The 21947-nt window shown below is 41.4% G+C and overlaps 1 protein-coding gene across 2 annotated transcripts; it reads right to left on the bottom strand.

Moving 5' to 3' along the window:
• Positions 1–7195: 7195 nt before the first annotated feature.
• Positions 7196–12442, bottom strand: ZBTB14 (zinc finger and BTB domain containing 14). 2 transcript variants are annotated; one of them, XM_048289475.1, is made up of 3 exons: positions 12403–12442; positions 10938–11007; positions 7196–10526 (listed from the first exon to the last, which is right to left on the bottom strand). In XM_048289475.1, the coding sequence occupies exons 2-3, from the start codon at positions 10938–10940 to the stop codon at positions 9183–9185; spliced, it is 1347 nt and encodes a 448-aa protein (XP_048145432.1). In that variant the 5' UTR covers positions 10941–11007; positions 12403–12442; the 3' UTR covers positions 7196–9182. The 2 variants fall into 2 exon arrangements, with proteins under 2 accessions (XP_048145432.1, XP_048145433.1); XM_048289476.1 differs by lacking the exon at positions 12403–12442 and adding an exon at positions 11298–11967.
• Positions 12443–21947: the final 9505 nt, after the last annotated feature.

Raw genomic sequence — 21947 nt, 5'->3', positions numbered from 1 at the left:
CTCTCTGATTAATATATCTCTAACAGAGAGATGGAGAGAAAAAACAGAGAGGGTAGAAAAGAAAAATAAAAATGGACACAAGTGCCATTCTCCTGGAAAAAAAAAAAATTAAATGAAAAGCCAGTTACCTTTCCATGAGTGCTTCAAAAGAATAGTAGTGCACAGATTTCTGGAAGCCAAAGACAAGACACCTTGAAAGCCAGAAGCAAGAACATGCAATATTTCCCAAGACAGGAAAAAGCGAATACCATTAAAGATAAGTGTGGCCACTAGTATTTTAATTCATTGGTCTACTCATTTTTCTTAATTAATCTGATAAACTACATAGTAGTCCAGGGGAGAGATTTACAAATATGAATAAATTTTAAACAGAGTCTAGGAGAAATAGCTGTACCGTTTTGGGGTGGTTTTTTGTTTGTTGGGGTTCTTTATCACAAAGATGCATCCACCCCAGGACTTCTCACAGCCTGTAAAGATAGCCCAAAAGAGCTACTTCCATCTATGAAATATTTCTAGCTGATCATATCACCACCCTCACAACATCTGAATGCCTTGCACCCACTACTGATTATCTTCCAACAGTCTCATAAAAAGTAAATTGCTATCTTTCTGTTATAGATAGGAGTCAAAATTAGAGAAGCTGAACCCAAAACAAAAGCCAATCAACAAGACCTAGATAAAGTCAGGAGGTTTAAATAAAAGATCCCATGACTCACCTAAAACATTACTACATATACAACTGTGCAGTGGAGCCCAAGTAATCACTGCTCCTACCTGCCACACCTCTGCCAGTTGTCAGTCCCTTCACCAAGACAGATGAATGAGTCACCGTCCAAAACTTAGAGTCTTTCCATCACACAGGAATTCTTTTATACAGCAAGGAATTCAGTCCAGTCAAGTCCTTGGCTAATGACTCTGGATCTAGCCAAGACACTGTGGAACACAGGCAGAGGTTTTAAAGAACCTCACACATGACCACTGTCTCCTGACAAGGACCAGGCCATACCATTCTGCACCATACTGAAAATGCATAGGATGGGTTGGGAGTCTCCTTCAAGTGAAATTCTCATCTTCAAACCTTTTCTGTTCCTATCAGCACAACATTCGTTACACTAAAAATGAATATTTTTTAATGTGTCTCTTTTCTATAAAAACTGTTTTAAGACTCTGCTCATGCCACAGCTTATTGGTGTGTGTAACTTGACACACAAATTATAAAATCAGGCATTTGCTCAAGTTTTCAAGGATCTTAAAAGGAAAGAAGCATTTATGACCCGTGGCAGAACAGCGAGCCAATGAGCTAAGGAGAAGAAAAGTCAGCTTTAGAATGAATGAAGATATTTCCAAATTTGCAAAAAAATACTATTAGAGTCCTCAATCAATCAGTTATACATTTTTATAGAAGTAAACCTAAATATTAAACCACATGCTTAATTTAACACTCAAAGAAAAGAAAAAAGGCTCATAAAATGTAAATACCAAAGTCATAATTTGATTGTGCTACTAAATAGCTTAGATTGTTCAAGAACTGAGAATGGGAAATTACACTGAATTACAGCAATATGAAATACAAATGGTAAATACACAATGCAGCTTTCTAACTTGTCCTATAAAGTAAAAAGAATGGGGATTTCATCATGCATGGCTAAAAATGAAACATGGAGAAATAAGATAGAGATATGAATTTTAAATTAAGTTTGAAAACATCAATTTTGATACAAAAGAAAGGATTTAAAACCGTAGAGTTTAAAAACTTTAAATTAGGTTAGCAAGATTCTCAGATCATAATCATGTCCATCTGGAAAGTATCTAGAATAGGACAATCCTACACCAGTAGAATTTATGACTTCAAATCAGAACTCCTGTCTGACTCCATTTAATCTGTCCTTGAAACAATGGGAGATCTACAAGAAAGTCACGTAACTGGATAAAAGTTAATTATTGAAGTGGAAAATGGAACCTACACTTCATATTAAAAACATTGACTAACATTCTTAAAATGGGTAATTGTTCACTTCAACTAAAAAAATTTGTGTCTAACATACCTCTGTTTATGATGGTAGCAATCACATTTTAAAGCAAGAATTTCTCATGTATTTCAGGGTTAGGTTTTTTGTGCAGCCTGAATTGCAAAACTATAGCATAAGCAAACCTGTCAGGCTCTTCATAAACTGTAAGTTTTAATTGTTACTATATGTAGAGTTATAGATAACTGTTGGTCTACTAACCAAGCCCAGTTATGTTCTGACCTTTAACTCCTCTGAAATACAAAAGGGTAGAGCTGCTCCTTCCTACTTTCCAAATGGACAGTTGAATTTTTCCCTTATTTGATCTAAGATAAAGAAATCCAGAAACACAAATAGAATACACATATACACATGTTTTTAAAAACCAACTCTTCCCAATACAAGCAGTCAAAGAGATCTTACTGCTTTTCAGGGGTATAAGTTTTCTTGTACAGTGCTGAGAAGTTAAAGATTGAAACCTTACACCACCATTAAAAAGTTTATGTTTCCAAATCCTGGCTTAAGTTCTATTTTATAATTTAAGAGCAAGAATATAGTGACCGTGGTTGTTATAACTCTTACTGGAGAATTTGGATGAACTAGTAACATTTCAAAATCAGTAATAGCTGTAATATAAAAACACACACCATGTAAAAAGAAAACATTCAAATGCTGTTACTTCAAATGGGAAAAAAAATTCTTGTTAAAAACATAGAAAACCATGAGAAATATCAGAGAACAAACCTCATTTCTAGGGAACAACTTTACACTGAAAGAAGGCAACTCTTAACAAGGAATGCCTTCTGAAGCCTCAGCTACACAACTCAAGAATTACATTTAGAACTCATTAATGTCAAGTATCAAGTGGAAATGTAAGAAAACCTACAATTTTTATATTCAGGCCTTTATAGGGATTCATATTTATAAATGGAAATAAGTCAAAATCACTCATTTGAAAACTTTAGGTTTTCCACAGAACCCTAAACTTAAAAGGCAGAAAAATAAATTATGATAAAACCAGTCTAGCTGACATCACCTAATGAAATACAGAATCTATCCCTAAACTTTGGAGTTAAATTATTTGCATTGACTAAGAAGAGTGGTTTTTTTTTCACCCAGAAAACAATCTAAAACAGATCTAAAATAGATTCAAATAACTATGAAGTGAATATTGTTTACTTCTAATACTTGTAAAAATTAACTTGTTGAAAAAAATTTTTTTTTTATCCCTTTGGGATTCCAGTTTTGTCCTTCAATGAATTAAACACCTATTGTCTTTTATTAAGAACTCTTTTCTCCTTAACTTGAGCAATTTGCCACCATTCAAGGCTGTGTAGAACTGTTGGATAAGAGGCAAACAGGATCAGATTAATTTAAACAATAAAAAAAAGAGGAAAAGAAAGCCCCCACCACTTCAACCATCAGATTTCCATTCTCCTGAAAAAGCAGAAATGATACACACAGATCACTCTCTTCACAATCCCACAAGTCTACCAGCAGTGGATGTTGCAAAAATGATGTCTGATGTCTGATCCCTTCTGTTGCCTGGCTGCTTCTCACAAACACTGTGCAACCTGTGCTGTGCTTCATCCCCTTGTATTTAATGCAGTGCCAACGTTGGGCAAGTCCTGCTCCATTCCTTCTCCTAACTCCAGCAATGTGCTCTTGCCACTTACTTTGGATCAAACTTAATAATTGGTTTGACAAGTTAGGTCAATTTAAAACCAACTCACTTAAGCGCTGAATTGCTTTCTTACGTAAGATCACTGCACTGGCTTATTCTAAAGCCACAAAAACCCACTGAATCTGAGGCAAACAAGATGGAGGAAACAGGTGCAAAAGGTAACAGCAAGAAAGGAAAGGAGAAAATGAGATTACCTCTTTTAGCAACAATTTGCCATTTCACTATGGCAGTCACAGCGCAAGGCTGCTGTCTCAGGAGGCAGCTCCACAATGCCTTAAGCTGCTCTATATTGAGGCTGCTCTTCCACTGACCCTAGTGGAAGCTCCACCAGTGGAGTTAGTGGAGCTCCACTATACTCCATTCTCATGTCTGAGCAATTTGCAATGCCACTACAGTGCTTTGTTCCTGTAAGCATTGCTTGTGGTACCCTCTGCCCTGAAAGAAAAAGGATTTTTATTAGTGAAGAATGAAAACCTAGATGCAGGGAAGCTTGGTCTTTAGAGTATTTTAAAAGACAAAAATACTCTAAGTTGCTTGCATATACAGATTACTTAAATGTATAAATAGGCCATTGGGAGGAGGTCAGAAAACTGCAAGTGTAAGCACTGTAAGGTTTGGGTGGTTTTGGTGATTGTTTTTAACAGAATGGGTTTACATCAGAAAACACATTTTTCTAAACATAAGAAAAACGTCCATGCTTTGGTGGAAAAAGCCAAAAAGAGCTCTCATGTTTTAATGATTTCATAAAGATGATCTATATTCAATGCACCATATCTATTAATTTATTCTACTTCTGAATGAAAATACAACTTTAAATCTATTCATTGCCTAATATATAGCACGCTGTTACTGTCTTTTATACTTCTTTAAAATGGCTCAGTATTATCAAAAAGAAAATACATTTGGAATTTCGATTAAGTAAGAATTGGAATTTCTTGTTAGTACCACTCATTTTACAAACTCGTGCTCTCAAACTATAGACTCACAAAAAAAAAAAAAAATCATGGAAGGAATCTGAGATACAGGTATCCAGAAGTTCTGCTTTGGCCATGGTTTTTGATACCCATATACCAAACAAGTCAGATGTAGTACATCTTTATTCATATGGTCCACAAGTTTTTCAGGTTTACCTATAAAAAATTAGATGCTTAGCTACTGAATAGTAAAAATACCAGTAAATTCAAAAATATGTATTAACCAGATTCAAAAATGTTTCTGTTTTAAAGAGTTGCATTGCTGTTCATATTGGAACCACTGAAGTTCACCAAATTTCAGAGTTCTGTAAATATCTAAATGAGCAGGGCATGTAAATAAAAATAATATGGAAGGATAGTGGAGAGAAAAACACTGCAGAACATATCAATACTGCATAAATCACTATTTTTAGCTATTCTGTTATTTCAGATTTCTTTCACTACATTTAAAAATACTTCCTGAGAATAGGTGTCTCAACTCTTATGACACATATTTAACAAATCTATTAATGGAAATCCTCCATCTGTTCTGAAATGAGTAAGAATGTTACTATAATCGTTTTAGATCTATATGAAGACAAATGACAGACCAACTGCTGTAATGGAATTTTTAATGAAATGTGCACATTTCTGGCTGACTGGGCACACTACTGTGATCTAAGGACTAACTGAAAAAGATGACAATTCCTTAGATCTGTCTGTACCTTCCAGGCAGAATTATCCTGTTCTGTACCTATCTGTAAATGTTTACATTCAGAAAAGGCATCTGTTCCAAGAAGTAGATGTAGTCTCTTTTATAGTAGTCTCTTTTATAAATGCTTTGTCTCCTCTATAACACTAGAAATGTCTGTCTTAATAAAAGATAATATGCCCCTAAAAATATACTCCAGCCTTAGGGTAGACTTTCTGATACTATCTGATATTTTATTCTGTATTTCACACAACTCTATTAAAGTATCCTTACTTAATGGGATTATAAAAGTAATCTCTGTATTAGAAAGCTGAGGCCAGATCTTCAAAAGAACTCCAGTTTGGCTACCTAAACGGCAAGATTTTGAGGAGTATTTAGTATTCTGTAGCTTACAGGAACAAATAGAAGCTGACCTCCAGCTTTTGCTACTGAAGCAAGCATGAGGAATTCCTTTTCACAAAACAACCTTTAACACTCTAATCACCAGGTCTAAACCTTTCTAAAAAATCAAAGCAGAAAAATAAAACCACAAGTACTGACTCAATTGTGAGTTGCTTAATTTTCTAATATTTTTTTTAAATATTGGTAAGAATAGTGGGTAAAAGAAGGGTTGGGGAGTGGAGAATGGCTGAAAGGTATTCTTTGCCGAACTTTTAGTTTCCAAACTGAGTTGTGCCAAATAATCAGCAGCATACCCATGGCTAACACAATTAGGATGAGAAATTAAGCACAGTTTAATATGTGTTACTTTTGCTCCTTTTTCTCTTAAAAAAATCCAAACAAAAAAACCTAAGGAATGTTAGATTAGTCTGGCCCCAATAGAGCCAACAGCAAAATTTCCATTAATTGGACAGAATCTCACCCACTGTCTCAAACTCTAAAAGAAGTTGCCATCCTTGTCAAAGCAAAACTAAAAACTTCCCCGTTCCTCAATCAACAGAGCTCACAGCTTACAGTTTATCATCCTGGAAAATCTCATTGGCTTGGAGCTGACTCACACCTGCTTTTGTACATGGTGTCTTTTGGCACAGACAGGAGAGAGATGGGAGCAGTAGTGTCGTAAGATGCAGACAGATTTACCTGAACTTCACAGACACACTCCCACAATATACAGGCTAACATTCCTTCAGAATACACAGATTTGTTTAGAACACATTAACAAGAACATGCATACATTTAAGGACACCTCCATGCCTCCGCACTTGTAAATTTTACAGCTATAAGCTGTAACAATAGCAGAGTTTACTCTGATGTAACACAGAACGTTATCACCCTTTCAGCTGTGAGTCTTCTAATGCAAGCCTGCCTTTCTATAACAATTTCAGATTCACAGCCTGACTACTTGTGCTAAAAAGTCAGGGACAATTTTCTTTAACTGTAATACCTGAGTTCTGTCTTTCCACTCAAGCGCCCACGGTCCCAGTGAGCTCCATCTTAATTTATTACTTTCAAAAAAAAAAAAAAAAAATCCCAATGAGGCTCTTCTTGAGAGGTTATTTAGCTTATCCCTCAACTTCAAAGCAGAATTAACCATATTTAAACCACTCCTAATAGATGTTTGTCTAACCCATTCTTGAATGTCACCACTAGTGGAGATTGCAGTACCTCCCCAGGCATTCTGTTTTAATAATTCATTATTAAGTCCTTTAAACGTTTGGGGTTTTTTTCCTAACATAATTGTTTACTGCTCTAATTTAAGCTCGTGGCTTCTTGCACTCTTCATAGCAGACCTTGAGAAAATTTACTTTCTTCACGTTTTACACTTCTGAACCCTTTTCACAACAGATCTGTTTTGTACAGTCTTACCAACCCCAATTTACCTAGGAAGAAGTGCACACAATTTCAGATAAGAAAACATAGCAAGACTAATATATTTAGAAAAAAAACCCCAGTAGATCCTATTTTGGACCTACTATCTTTATATCTATGATCATATACAGTAAAACATTTTAACAATGGTCATTTTTCATGTTCCTCAAGAGAACCAATAAAATGCAATGAATACACATCCTCTGATGTTACACAGGTACAAAATGTATAGTTTGTTTACAAACTAATATTACTGAATGTAAAATGAAGCAACATTTTAAAAAAATATATTGGTAAAGGTCCAAAGTTTACATTTTCTAAAATATTAAGGTCATGTTTTATTTACAGACCAGCGTTCGAACAATTACTGGCATTTTAAGATAACTGCTTAACCTGATGAATACATGAATAAAATGAAGCTGTAAAAAAACCTCAACCAAATAAAAACCCCTCAATAATCGAAGTTCCATGTAACAGTTCCAAAAACACTATTTTAAATTCCTATTTAGAAAAGCAAGATGTGATATACCACACAGTAACTTACCAGAAACTGGTCTAACACTTTGATATGCTATAGGTATCGCAAGTGACCAATGTTACCAACCATGTGCCCAAGAGTGTGGTTTTTTGCCCATTACAACTTCAAATGAAGTTTTCACAACAGTTGTAGTATTTACAAATTCAAAATAAAGGCTCAATATAGCTTTGGGTTACATTGCCACTATTATTGTGTCTTCTCTTGATGACTACTTGTGGCAGACTGCAATCCAAAGACCACTTGTTTTGTTGACTCTGTGAGTTAACTATTAAGTTATCAGCATGTACCCCAGCTGATCTTAAAAAAAATACACTAAGCAACTGACTAATAGTGAACACTCACTCAGGATCAATTATGACAGAACTCACTCACTGAAGTCTGCCTCTTCACAAGAGATGGTGTGTCAGAAGGTGGAAGCTTTTAAACCTGAACAGGGCCTATGAGCTGGTATGACCATGACACAAACCCCAGCTGAGCCCTGCACGCAGGTATGTGACACCCGTGGCTGCAGCTTTGGGAGTCTGGCAGTGACAACTGGTCACCTGCTGATGCAGCTACTCCTCTGCCTTCATTGTGCTAGGTTAGGTGACCTGAAAGCTGCATAATAAAAAAACAGTCTCAGGCTGTATTAGGTTTTACTGATTTCTACTGGGTTTGAGTAAGGAGCACGTCTCCTCCATGCTGCACCCTTTTTCCTTTGTGGCCCAGTCCCATCTCTGGGGCCCTGAATAAAAGTGAACAAAAAAACAAATGAGGCAGACTTTTTTGCCCACAGAAGGGATTGGTGAATGCTATGACACTTCTACTTTGCCAACCAGAATCACTGTGAATAATGCAGTTTTTTCAAGAACATAAGTATTTAGTTAAAACTTGCCACCTTTATAAAAATAAGAGGATATCTGAGGTAATGGAATAAGAAGCAATTTCATTTTGATCACCATCCTCCTTTACACTCTGTTGTACCAACCTACATTAGGTGAAAAAAGGAGGAATTAAAAAGCTTAGGAAATCAATGTCTGCTTCTCAAAAAATTGCAGGTAGAACACCTCAGAATTATGAAAACCAAATCCTTTCTTTCCATGTTTGTGATTTTTGAGATCTCAGCGTTTTCAAACATAACTCACTGATTCTCGCTGATTGCAATTTTTACATTGTATTCAGTATTCCATACTGGATGAAGCAAAGTATCAGCCAGTGATGATCCCTGTTTTGTAGAGAACTTGATCACATTCTCAAATTAAAGCAGTTATTAGTGCATTATACTGCTAATGACAACAAAACTGTTTCACATTCTAAGAATACCCATCTTTGAAATGTTTTAAAATACCTAACCAAGCAATGCTATATATTCCTATGTAACATTCAAATCCTCTAAAAATATGCTTTCTTGAAAAGATTCTCAGTCTAAATGTATACCAACAATAGATTTTGTTCCATTTCATTTCTTATATTATTTCTGATAAAGTTCCTGCTTTAGTTTTTAACTACAGGCTATAGTTTCTAATTGCTGCTCTGCTTCAGCAGCCATGGCTGCTGCCTGCAACTGTTCTGTTTCACTCTGGATGGAATTGGCTGCTGTAACTTGCTTTCTTTCACTGTGCATATTGTTCTCATGCCTTTTTAGGTCAGATGCCTTAGCAAATGCTTTAGTGCAGGAACTGCAGACAAAAGGTTTCTCTCCTCGGTGCCTTCTTTCATGGTCTTTGAGGTGGGACTTGTGCTTGAAAGCTTTATCACACATGTGGCATGCAAATGGCCTCTCATTACTGTGAACTCTTTCATGCTTTTTTAGATCTGGTGCACGAATAAAAGACTTCCCACACACCTCACAACTGTAAGGCTTGTAACCTGTGTGTATTTTCAAGTGTTCTTTCAAATGAGCTTGCGTGGTAAAGCCCTTTGTACACATTTCACAAACAAATGGTCTGTCTGCAGTGTGTAGTTTTTCATGTTTTCTCAAACGCGCTTCATCAGAAAAGGTCTTGCCACAAGCCTGACATACAATGTGTTCCCTGTGACCATAAAGCAAGTACTCAAACTTCATATCCCCAGCTGCTGTGGTCCAGCCTGGTGTCTGTTCATCTTTCACTTCACTTATGCCATCATTAAATGTGAGTGCCTGAGGAGTCTGAGATCCTAAGTCTTTAGATTCCGTTGTTTCCATAGGCTCTACTTCTTGGCCATAGCAGTTTACTTTTCGAACTTCTTCACTTCCCAACTCTTTCAGAATTGCCTCTTGCACTCTCAGGGTAGTGGTTGGTGACTTACCATCTTCCTGACTTGGGGGAGTGCCTTCCACTGTCACATCTGATGGACTGTCATCATGATCTCCAATCTCTTCCACCTCATCATCTTGGGTGTCACTGGGTTCCCCCATAGAACGGTTCATTTTTAGACAGTACTTGCTCTTGGACTGTGTGTTTTCTTCAGGACTAGATACATCACGTTTTTGAGAGCAGAGTTTATCAAGAAACCGAATACCGAGGATCTGGCCTGAAGACATCATCAGGTTGACATCCTCTTTTTTAACAGAAATCTTTGCAGTATACATGTAATTGAGAACTTCCTCAAAAATATCAGAACGAAGAAAATCTATTTCTATTACTGATGAACTATCAACTTCAAGTTTTTTGAAAAGTTTTTTGAAGTAGGTACTGCAGGCAGCAAGCACGCACCTATGGGCTCTGAACTTAACATCTTCAACCACAATAGCGATGTCACAAAATTCTCCTTCCAAACGTTGTTCATTCAATGTTTTCAGGAACACAGTTTTGTGATCGTCGTCATTATATTTAATGGTTTCAGACATACTGATGAAAAACTCCTGTAAATTAACAGAAAAGTTCTGTAATTATAAAGCAGTCTAAATCACAAAATCCCAACAGATTAAGTCATTTACATAATTAAAACAAACAAACAATTTTTTTTTGCATAAAATGACCATAAAAAGCCTTTTAGACTCTAAAAGCATTACTGTCAAGCTGATTTTAAAATTGTGAATGCATAAAGGTCTTTCCCTAGGTTATACACTTTACAATTATTCAAATCTTTATTGATTCAGTTATACAAAATTGAAAAGTTTCTCTGGGAAACTGCAATTCTCAGTAAACGTATGATCCAACTCTTAAGTCATTATTATAGCTAAAGGAAATGTTAACACTAAAAAAAGTGTAAGAAATACTGTAAACGTGTCAGCACAACAAACTAAATTTGAACTATCAAATATAAGCCTTACCATGAACAATGCAGGAAGTTTTCTGAGCAAATAATTATTAAATTAATCCGCAGAATTGGCCACCTTCAGCCTGAAAGACAGGAAGATAATAACATTTTAAGAAATTTTAAGATCTATTCCAAAAATTCTCCTAAATTTGGGTGCTAAAACACAGCATTTTCAATTATTTGAAGTAAGATAAAATACACTCTTAAAATACCCAGTTATATATACTACAGACAACTGCATAAACCATGTGTGTTTGCTTTTCTCTGGCTACTGCACTTCACTGGTTCCACTTTCCTGCTACTTAACTTTGCACTAAATCTAAAGATCTGAAAAGCCTCCCCAGGAACCATCATAGTTAACGCAGTAACCAACCTATCAAGGTGATCAGTCTTCTGCTGAACCAGAGAGCTGAGCAAGCCTAGCAGAGGGTCTGGCAAGCAGACCTAGCATCTCAAAGGACAGCAGACCAGGGACAGGGGTGGGCGCTCATCCAGGACCAGGGAAAGAGACAAGAAGTGTACCAGATTTCCAAACTATGGAGATACCAGAAAACAGGATAATGCAACACACACAATTCTAGTTATTCAGTCCCAACAGACATCTCATTGTGCAGAAGAGGGAAACACAGCGGAGAGGAGGGAAATTTAAATATGTGGTTTGGAACAAATCTTGTGCCACCTGGCACAGATCTGCTGGGCATTTCTTCCCTAAATTCCAGTTTATCTGTAACCATATATGAAACAGAAGCAGATGACAGGTATGATGACAGGTTTGCAACTACCACTCTTGGCGCTTTGTGTTTCACACGGTATGGGAACACCTGGCTCCCTACAAATACCTCTGCAGGTTTGGCATCTCCGCTAAAGTGTCCCTGGCTACACAGAAAAATTAAAAAAAAAAATTTTTAAAAAGGTAAAAAAAGGACTGCCAAAATTATTTTCTTAGTTCTAAATAATCGAATTTTAAGATATCCAGATAGTAGGTTGTTGGGGAAGATGAAACAGGAAAGCCTTATAAATATGATTGCCTGACAAAAGATTTTGGGAATATGAAAACTATAAGCGACATCGAAATGAAAGCCACCTTTGAATTACCAAGTCTTAGTTACTGAACAACTGGAAAACAATGGTATGGCCAACTGAAGGTAATCCCCTCTTGATTGAACAATACCCTCTGCTTGCAGGCAGGTCCAAGGGTCAGAGCAGACCCTACTAGCTCAGCAGAAGGGGTCCAAAGAGTAGTTTTTAGAAGTTAAGATGTAACACTCTATGGTAATATAAGAACTCTTATAGGCTGTATGTAAATGCTATAGGATTTGTATCTTGTATTAGATTGGTTAGTGACAATTAGAATATTCAGTACAGAAGATGATTTATTGTATTGTAATCAGGACTTCAGACACTCTTACTCACACTCTTACTACACTCTCTCTCACTTCTTCACTCTCATTCTTCTCTCTCTCTCTTTCTTTACTTACCCGCTTACTCTCTTGCTCTCCTGGGCCTGCTCAGAGCTGCAGCTGGCAGCTCTAAGCAGTGCCCCTGTACCCACGCCCTTTGCAATAAACCGCATGTTCCAACATCTGACTTCAGAGATCTCTCGTCTCCGTCCGTCCTGACCGTCCGAACCACCAAAGCTCTCACAGTAGGTCTGTAAATATTTGAAATATACAAAAGGAAACAAAACGAGAAAGCAATATCTTATCTATTTCTGGGCTGTCTGGGTCTGCTGGCCCAGGAAAATGTATCAGTCGAGCATTGAACATGGTAGGTCACACAGCTATTTCAACGCGATCTTTTTAGAATCTTTTCCAAGATGGGAAAAATGCTTTCTTTTTAAGCAAGCAGCAAGATGTCACTGCTAATAATCTAGCAGCAACTGCACCGTCCTGTTAAACAGTATGCAATTCTGCTGCAATTCTGTCGACACTGAGAAATAATTATAGAAGTAACTGGCTGAAAACAGGGCTGCAGAGTACACAGGGGTGTGTGACTGCCAAAGAACAACGTTAGTCCTTTGCGAATGGGGCAGAGCGGGCACTTGCCCACAGCATTTCCAGCTCTGATTTAAGAGAGCTCTGGTTACTTATTCCACTGGGCAATTCTGATTCATTCCTCCACGCACTTTTCACACGGCCGCTATCCCCGCAGGGCGGCGGGGAGGTGTGCGCGGGGCTGTGACTGCTCGGGACGCGTTCGGTGCCTCCCCACGCCGGCTCTCGCGGCGGCCGTGCCCGTGGCCGCGGAGGCGCACGCCCGCTCCACGCACCCGCGGGCGCGGCACAGGCGGGTTCCCGGCGGGGACCAGCCCGGCCCCTGCCGCGCCGCCCGCGCTCCCGGCCCGACGTCGGGGGCGCCCGCGAGCGCCAGGCGGCCGCTCTCCGGAGCGAGCCCGGCGCTCTCGCCCCGCCGCCTCACGGGGCTGCGCGGGGACGGCGGCCCGCTCCCTCCTTCCGTCCGTCCGTCCGTGCCTCCCTCTCTCCCTCCCCCGCTCCAACGGTTCTCGCGCGGCTCCCGCCGCCTGGACGCGGCCGCGCGCCCCTTTGTTGCGGCGGCCACAGCCGCCGCGCGGGACCCGCGCGCCCCAGCGTGCGCATCCGCCACTGGACATCCTCTTCCTCCTCCTCCTCCTCCTCCCCCTCCCGCTGGCCCTCCCCTCGCCCGCGGGAGGCAGGCGCGCGGCGGCGCCGGGGCTGCTGGCGGCGGGCGCGCCCGCGGCAGCGCCATCTCACCCAGCGCGCGCTGCCGGGGCTGTAACGGCGGCGGCGAGCGGGGGAGGGATGGCGGAGGGAGAGGGGGGAGAGGGAGGAGGAGGAGGAGGAGGAGGAGGAGGGAGGGAGGGGGCGTGCGAGGGAGAGCGCGCGCGCGCGCAGCGCAACGGCGGCCGGGCCGCGGCGCGGGAGGGGTGGAGGGAGGAAGGGGGAAAGGGCTCGCGCTTACCTGCCGCCCGCCCGCGCGCGCGGAGCCGCGCTTCCCGGGGGAGCGCGGGGGGGCTGCCGCTGCCACTGCCGCCGCGCGGGAGGGGGACGGGGGGAAGGGACGGAGGGAGGGAGGGAATGGGGGGGAATTTGGGGAGGGGGTTTTGGGGGGGGGGGGGGCCCTGCGCGCGTCTCTCCGGCCGTCACCGCCGCCTCCTGCACGAGCACCCCAGTGCGCGCGCGCGCGCGCACTCGGGGGGGGGGGGCGGGGGGTGCGTGCATGCGCGGTGCGAGCAGAGGGCGCGCCTGTGCCCGGGGAGCGCGGCGGAGGAGGAGGCTGGGGAGGCGGTGAGGGGGGAGCGGGGCCCGCGGCGCGCCGGCCCCCACTGCCCTTCCTCCGCGCGTCCCCCTCTCGGGCGGCTCAGGCCGCGGGGGCGCGCGCGGGCCGCAGCCGTTCCCGCCGCGCCGCGGGCACCCGCCCCGCCCGGCCGCGCCTGCGCCCGCCGCGTGTGCGAGCCCCGGGCGCGGGCACGGCCTCCCCCCGCCAGGCGGCGCACGGCGGCGAGCGCGGCGCGGGCTCGGCCCCGAGCCGGGCGCGGCGGGAGCGGCGCGGCCGTTGGGCGGCGCTCGGGGGCGCGCCCGCGCGTCTCCGCGGAGGGGCGGCGGTGGCGGTGCGGGAGCGATCCTGCTGCTCCGCTCTGTGAGCCCTGCCTGCCGGCGAGAGCGGAACAGCTCTGCCCACCCAAACCCGCCTGCCCTCCCTTTGCAAACGCTCGGGAGGCTGAATTTTAAAATGATCGCTAGGAAGGAATAAAAGCTTTTATGGCGCTGTTTATCTCCCACCTCCGGTTGTCTTTCCAAAAAGCATCTCATGAGATGCTACCCTGATGGCACAGCTTTCACTGCAATAATTTGTACAAAATAAAACTTTACAGTGTTTCTGCTAGTGTAAAATGCAGGAGGTCTTCTTGGGAAAAAATAATCTCGGTAAGTACTCGTGTTGGAAAGTACAGCGAATTAAAGAAGTCACTGGACTAGTGGAGTCATCTCCGGATTTGATTGACTTTTTCAATGGGGTTGATAAATCCTTCCCCTTCCTGAGCCTTTTCTGAGAGGTTTCTGTGTAATGCACTGACATATGTAGTGAATTTTGGTCCAGCTGTATCACTTCGTGTTGCTGTTTTTTTAATTAATTTTTTTCCATCACCCCCCCCCCCCCCCCCTCCGCCCCCCGCCCCCATTAGATATAATGAAATTAAGTGCCTATTTTGCTTGGGCAGTCAAAACTTCCAGGTTTGTTTTTGTAGTAACATCAGTGATTTGCATTCAGAAGGCAGAATTAAATAAGACAATGAGTGTTGCGTTCAACCTGAAAGGGGGAATTTGGGTTGCATACACAGAAGACATTCTTCATTGTGAGGGTGGTGAGGTACTGGAACAGCTTGCCAAGAGAAGTTGTGGATGCCCCATCCCTGGAAGTGTTCAAGGCCAGGTTGGATAGGGCTCTGAGCAACCTGGTCTAGTGGAAGGTGTCCCTGCCCATGGCAGGGGGGTTGGAAGTAGAAGATCTTTAAGGTCCCTTCCAACCCAAACCATTCTATTGATTGTATGAGGTCTTTGAAGTATTTCTGAATCCTGTACAAGAACTCTCTCTAGTGTGGAAGGAGCTTCCCTTTTAAAATTTCACAACGTGCTATTTCTCTCTTTAACAGTGTCCCAAACACTCGTGCAATAACCTTATTGCTCCTGAGAAACATGTAGCTGCTACTTTACCACACTGACCAGCAAATGACACCTCTTCATTTCATTAACACTCTCTCTTCCTGCTCTATCTGTACAGTACCTGACAGAGCATGGATATGCCTAACTTTTAGGGCCAGGTTCAGCTGTAATGTCAGTTATCAGAATTAAACTAGTAGTGGGAAAAGAAAGTATGGTACCTTACAAAAGGTATGCCTATCCATTTTCTCTCTGCTTTTCTCTATCTCAGGCTACTGCTGAATGTGGGTTTCTGAGCGTTTCAAATTTTATCGTTAGTAGCTCCCACTGAGATACTAATTTAGGGGAAGCATATGTTCAATATCTTGACTAGGTAACTATGAATTTGGAAGAACTCAAAAAAAATCATTGTTACTGTCTAACTGTGTGTGGTGAGTTGACCCTGACTGGATGCCTGGTGCCCACCAAAGTCAGGGTCAGCTGGGTAGGGGAGAGAAAGTATATTGAAAGGCACATGTGTTGACATATAAGGGCAGGGAGAGATCACTCACCAATTACTGTTATGGGCAAAACAGTCTTAACTTGAGGAAATTATTTTAATTTATTATCAGTCAAATCAGAATAGGGTAATGAGAAATAAAAGCTGAATCTGAAAACACCTTTCCTCCACCTCTCCCTTCTTCCCAGGCTTAACTTTGCTCCCAAATTCTCTCTCCCTCCTTCTCCCTGCCAGTAGCACAGGGGAATGGGGACTGGGGTCAGTTCATTGTACATTGTTTCTGCTGCTCCTTCCTTCTCAGGGAGAGCACTCCTCAAAACTCTTTCCCTGTTCACCAGCATGGGATCCCTTCCACAGGTGACAGCCCTCCATAAACTTCTTCAACATGAGTGCTTCCCATGGGCTGCAGTTCTTCACAAACTGCTCCAGCATGGGACCCTTCCCATGGAACGCAGTCCTTCAAGTACAGACAGCTCCAGTCCAGGGTCACAAGTTCTGTCAGCAAACCTGCTCCAGTGTGGACTCCTCTCTCCATGGCTCCACAGCTGTCGAAAGCCTGCTCCAGTGTAGGTTTCCCACAGGGTCACAGCTTCATTTGGGCTTCTACCTGCTCCAGTTGGGGGTTCTCCATGGGCTGCAGGTGAATATCTGCTGCACCATGGATCTCCATGAGCTGCAGAGCAACTGACTGCCTCACTGTGGTCTTCTCCAAGAGCTACAGGGGAATCTCAGCTCCAGTGCCGAGCACCTCGTTCCCCTCCTTCTTCACGTACCTTGTGTATGCACAGATGCTTCTTTCATGTATTCTCCCTCCTCTCTCTCTATTGCAGTTTTTGCCCCCCCTTCTTAACCATGTTATTCCAGAGGCACTAGCACCATCAATGATGGGCTCAGCATCGGCCAGCAGTGGGGCTGTCTCGGATTTTTCTGGTATTGGCTCTTTCAGACACGGGAAGCTTCTAGTCCTTCTCATAGAAGCCACCTCTGTTTTCCCCCTCACTACCAAAACGTTGCCACACAAACCCAATACAGTATGTCATATTTTTCATTACATATGAATGTTGCACTAGGTTTTGGAAATAAGAGACAAAAGGCAAATGTCACAGAAATTCTGGATGAAAAGGCCTGGGATTGAAAATATGTATTATTGAAGGTGAAGCATAAGAATAAAAACCCTTGCATCTCTACTAGCATGTCTGTGGGCTAATATATGTTGTCATGTCTGTTGCCAAAACCAAGTATTTTTTCAATTTATTAGAAAATACCCTTCTGCAGAAAAAGTGTTTGAATCATATATCTGACTGAAACACTCTTCTTATTAAAGTAGCCTGTACCCAGCTAGCACAGATTAACATTTAGGCTTTGAAGCAGTTTTGCTGTTTTCCTTTCTGATGAACTAGACTGTAGATGCTGTGGATATGTTGAACCAACAGGCTGTTTCCAGACTGTTTGGATTGCAGGGATATCTGTAAGGAAAAAGAGTCTTTTGTAGGACGTGCTTGTTTTATTTAGAAAATTGTGTAACAGGAGTGAAAAATGACAAGTGCCACTTTGTGGCATGAGGCATGGGAGATGGCATGCAGGGAAGACTGAAGCTTTGCATCTAACGCTTTCTAAGTGGTGACTGGTTTAAAATGTGTATTGAGTGTCAGTGGATTCCTGCATGTTTGCAATGGTTAGGTTTATAAAGTCTGTCTGAGTTCCAAATGATGATAAAAGCAATGTGATATTATTATGGCCAGTTTTCATGCGTTGAAATTGTATCTCAGCCTGGCAGAATTGGTCATCATACAAGGACATGGATTTTCCATGTTTACTTTCCATGGGTCAGCTTTCTTGTCAGGCCGAGTGCACAAAACAAGGTGAAGATACAAACAATCCAGTATTTGTGAAAGGGAATCCTGGACCCTGTTAGCATATTCCCATGCATCAGCGAGGACAGTGAGTCCTCCTGAGAGTGTAAGTGAATGTGCTAGGACAGAGGAGGAAAGTCAGGGAGCAGATGCTCCTTGCAGTGTGTGTTTCCCATAGCAACCTGGCAAATTTCCCGGTAGAAATTTGTGTGTGAGTTAGTCATGTTTTCGCATCACTTACTCGCGCCTGTATTTTCAAGTATCCCCACAAAAGAGGAAATAGTAGAGACAACTGGGGAGGAGTGGAGCATGGATGATGGAGGTTGGTGGCACAGCCCCTGGCTAAGCTGTACAAACAGGGATGGCGAGAAGCCATGCCACCCTCCGAATAACTGAACAACACTTGGAGTTTGCAGTTTGCACCTATGCCTGAAGGGACACGAGTCCTCTTTGGAGAACCTGATGTGTAAAATCTTACTTAATACTGTTTTAGTCTAAGTAGAATTTTAATTTTAATTCTAATTCTATACTTTTCTTACCAATTAATTCTGCTACACATTGTGTTGTGTTTGTCTACAGTCAGGTATAGTAATGCATGGAGACACAGAAGTGTCAAGAATTGTGGTCAGTAAAAAGATGTGGCCATATGAACATGGCAGTTCATACTCTCTGCATGCACAAGGCATCCCATAGTCTAGTCAGGTCTAGCTGTAACTTGCATAATTACACACGCCCTACTACTATCCCTGTTAATATCCTCTCTGTTTCCGTGTCCCATCCCTATCCCCCCTACCCCTTTTATGGGGTATATATTTTTTCATGCTTTGGGGTTTGGACTTTATTTCTTTACTATTTTTATCTATTTCTCCCCTATATTTCACTCATCCTCCTATTTTTCCTTTTTTTCTTTCTCTTTATCTTTCATTGTCATTTACCTTATTCTATGCCCAATTCTTGACTTTGTTGACACCCTTATTTTATTGGAACCATATAGACAGTGAGTGAAGAAGGATGAATGCCACTTTCACTTTCCAATGCCCAGTGCCAAAAGAATATCATGAAACTTACCTTTCTCTTCCTTCCCCATGGTTCTCTCTGTGTTTCCTTACTTTTATGTCATTGTCTTCCTACCTGATTCAGCTGTGATCCTGTATTCTGGTGCTGAAGCTAAGAAATCCTACAGGTAGAGACTTTAGGGAGTAGCAATGTCTACTGTCATTTACAGCATCCAATGGAAAGAAAGCACTGAACAGATGTGAGAGGTCCCAGAGGAGAAAGAAGAAGGAGTATATGTATCTTGATCCTTCATTCTAGGTAAAGGTGGTATCAAATGGACAAAAGTCTAAAATTACACATTCATTCTTAACCTAGATATTTCTTGAGCTTTAAGGGTGTAATATATACGAGGAATAGAAGGCTTTTAGGTGAATTAGTTAATGCTTACTAGGTGAGAGCTGTATCTGTGCTTGATTCCTGCTTGTACTGCAGACCTGCTAAGAGTATAACATACTGCTAAGAAACAGTATGTCCACAAGAGTATAACAGCTTCTTCATCTATCAAAAAAGAACAAATTTCTCATTCACAGGTCAGGTGCATTTTTGATTTACAGACTACATATATGACCTGGCCCTATACAGTGGTTTTAGTTTCAGCCATGTTTCATGTTCCTGGCAGAGTCTGTCAGTATGCATTTAATAGGAGAGACTGCCATTCTGTGAATTATTTACGTGCTGTCCAGTTTGTTTGTGTAAGTAGGGCAGAAAAATTTTTTTGGATGAGTTATTCGCTGGCGCGAGAATGGGCAGAGCAGAACAATTTAACTCCTTTTTGAGCTGGAGTTGTAGTTACCAAGATATCATGGATCTTATCATGGTTATGTGAAAATGATCTTTATTCACATGTGAATTTTTATCATAGAATTGTTTAGGGTGGAAGAGACCTCTAAGATTGCTGAGTCCAATTCTTAAGCCATCACAGCCAAGTCCACCACTAAACCCTCCAGCTGCCACACCTACATGTCTTTTAAATCCCTCCAGGATGGTGATTCAACCACTTCCCTGGGCAGCTTGTTCCAATACTTGATGGCCCTTTTACTGAAGACATTCTTCCTAATGATAGAATCATTTGGACATGGCATAGTCTGCATTTTCTGAAAGGAGCCAAGCTTGCCAAATGCAAACAAGTACTGTTTACTGTGATGTATTTATTTTGTAAAAAAGCCAAGCCTTTATCTTGTGTTTGAATATTGGAAACTGTTCCTCATAATTATGGATAGACTATAATTGAAAAATCAGTCGTCTCACAGCTACAGCCCTCAGTCCCCTCCAACCTTATTCTTTGTCAACCTCACTGTTTTTTAAAACAGTTAGATGTTTATTGTTTCCAGCAAGAGCAACCCATTTAATTCCCCATTGCTGTATTTGTTAGTCAATGGTCTGTAAAAAAAATAAAAGCAATATCTGATAGTTTCACATCACTGGATGACCAGTATTCCTGCCTTCATAAACCTCACACAAACTGTAGAGAGTAATCAGTAGAGAGGAATCAGGCTCCCCTTAGAAGACAGCTTGCCTGCTTCTAGGTGGTAGAGCTGCTTGCTTCACTAGTTCATTGCAGTCACTTATCTGCTGATATTTTCCCAAGCAGTTGAGCATATTTTCGCATTCATATCCTTAAGGAGAGGTGGAAAGTTTCATTACAATGAACAAGCTGTGCGGCTTTATGTGTGACATCTTATGTGAAGCTTATTGAGTTTTCTGCACTTTTGCTAATGACCACAGACTTTTACATTTTAAAAGTGTGAATTTTAGAATGGAAAGGACTTCTACTGACTATTTCAGTTTGTACATTTCAAGCCTTCATCAGCCCCTTCTTCCAAGGAGATCAGAAAGATTTTAGACTGTTAACACCTGCATTTTCAATCTCACTATTGAATCTGAATATTTACGGAAAGCATGGAAACAATTTTATGATAATGAAAGTAGAATTCAGAAATGATCTCATCTAACAGCTAAGTCATTAAAGATCACTGGAATAACATATCACCAACAAAACCCCAATCCCACCATAACCACAGAAAATCATTTGAGCTGAACTGTACTCTGGCTAGAAGCAAAAAAACCCCTCTGTGCACTGTTGAAACAGTTAAATATATAACTAATTGTAACCTGTTCAAGAGTAAGAAATATTTAGATAATGGGAGAAGTGTTTGATTAATTTTAGGGGAATAAATCAGCCTAGAAAGCTAAAATAGTTATCCTGATGTCATACAACATTAAGGAACTAAGGTCTGGCTTTTCAGTTCCATGGACAAACACACAGCCTTCATTACCAGTCATTAAAAGCACAGAAAAAGAAAGAGTAACTTTGGTATCCATTTCTCTTCTCTGAACTGACAGTCTCTTTGTTATATTAAAGGTGGCAATAGCTGTCCAGGAAAAAGAATAATTTTGTCTGTAATGTCAGTTATTTAAACTAGTTTCCTTCTAATGGCAGGCATACATACAGTAATAGCAAACAGAAAGAGAAATTGAAGTTCTTCTGGTGCTTACTCTTGCTTATAACCTTTTCCTTTCGAAGAACAAGCCTTACACATTGCCTTCAGGCAACTCTGAGATGTGATTCATTTGTAGTAGCAATAAGACTGTTTTAAATATCACTTTTTACTGATGTTTTTTACCACATGGTTGTAGGAATACTGCAGAAGGTGGAATCTTGTCTAGCAGCCTCAAATGCAGAAAATAAAGCAGCAGTAGGAAGATGAAATCTAAGGTTGGACTGACACAGATCTAGTAAAGGCAACAGCACTAGCAGGGTCCTCCTGGCTTAGGATGGCCTGAACATCCTTGGGTGAAGGACCAGTGTTTCTACAATGGATCCTGAGTTTAGAACAGTGGCAAGTGGTAAAGTGTTCTCCTTGCCATCTGCTTTACTTCTACTACCAGTGGCAGCAGGCCTTGTTGTTGTGCAGTGTTTTCTTCTGTATTTAATGTTTTGCAGAATGTAGCAGATATCATAATATAGAATTAGTCTC

Source organism: Corvus hawaiiensis, chromosome 30 (genome assembly GCF_020740725.1).
Source record: "Corvus hawaiiensis isolate bCorHaw1 chromosome 30, bCorHaw1.pri.cur, whole genome shotgun sequence".
Lineage (NCBI taxonomy): Eukaryota > Metazoa > Chordata > Aves > Passeriformes > Corvidae > Corvus > Corvus hawaiiensis.
This window is presented reverse-complemented; position numbering and strand designations above follow the sequence as displayed.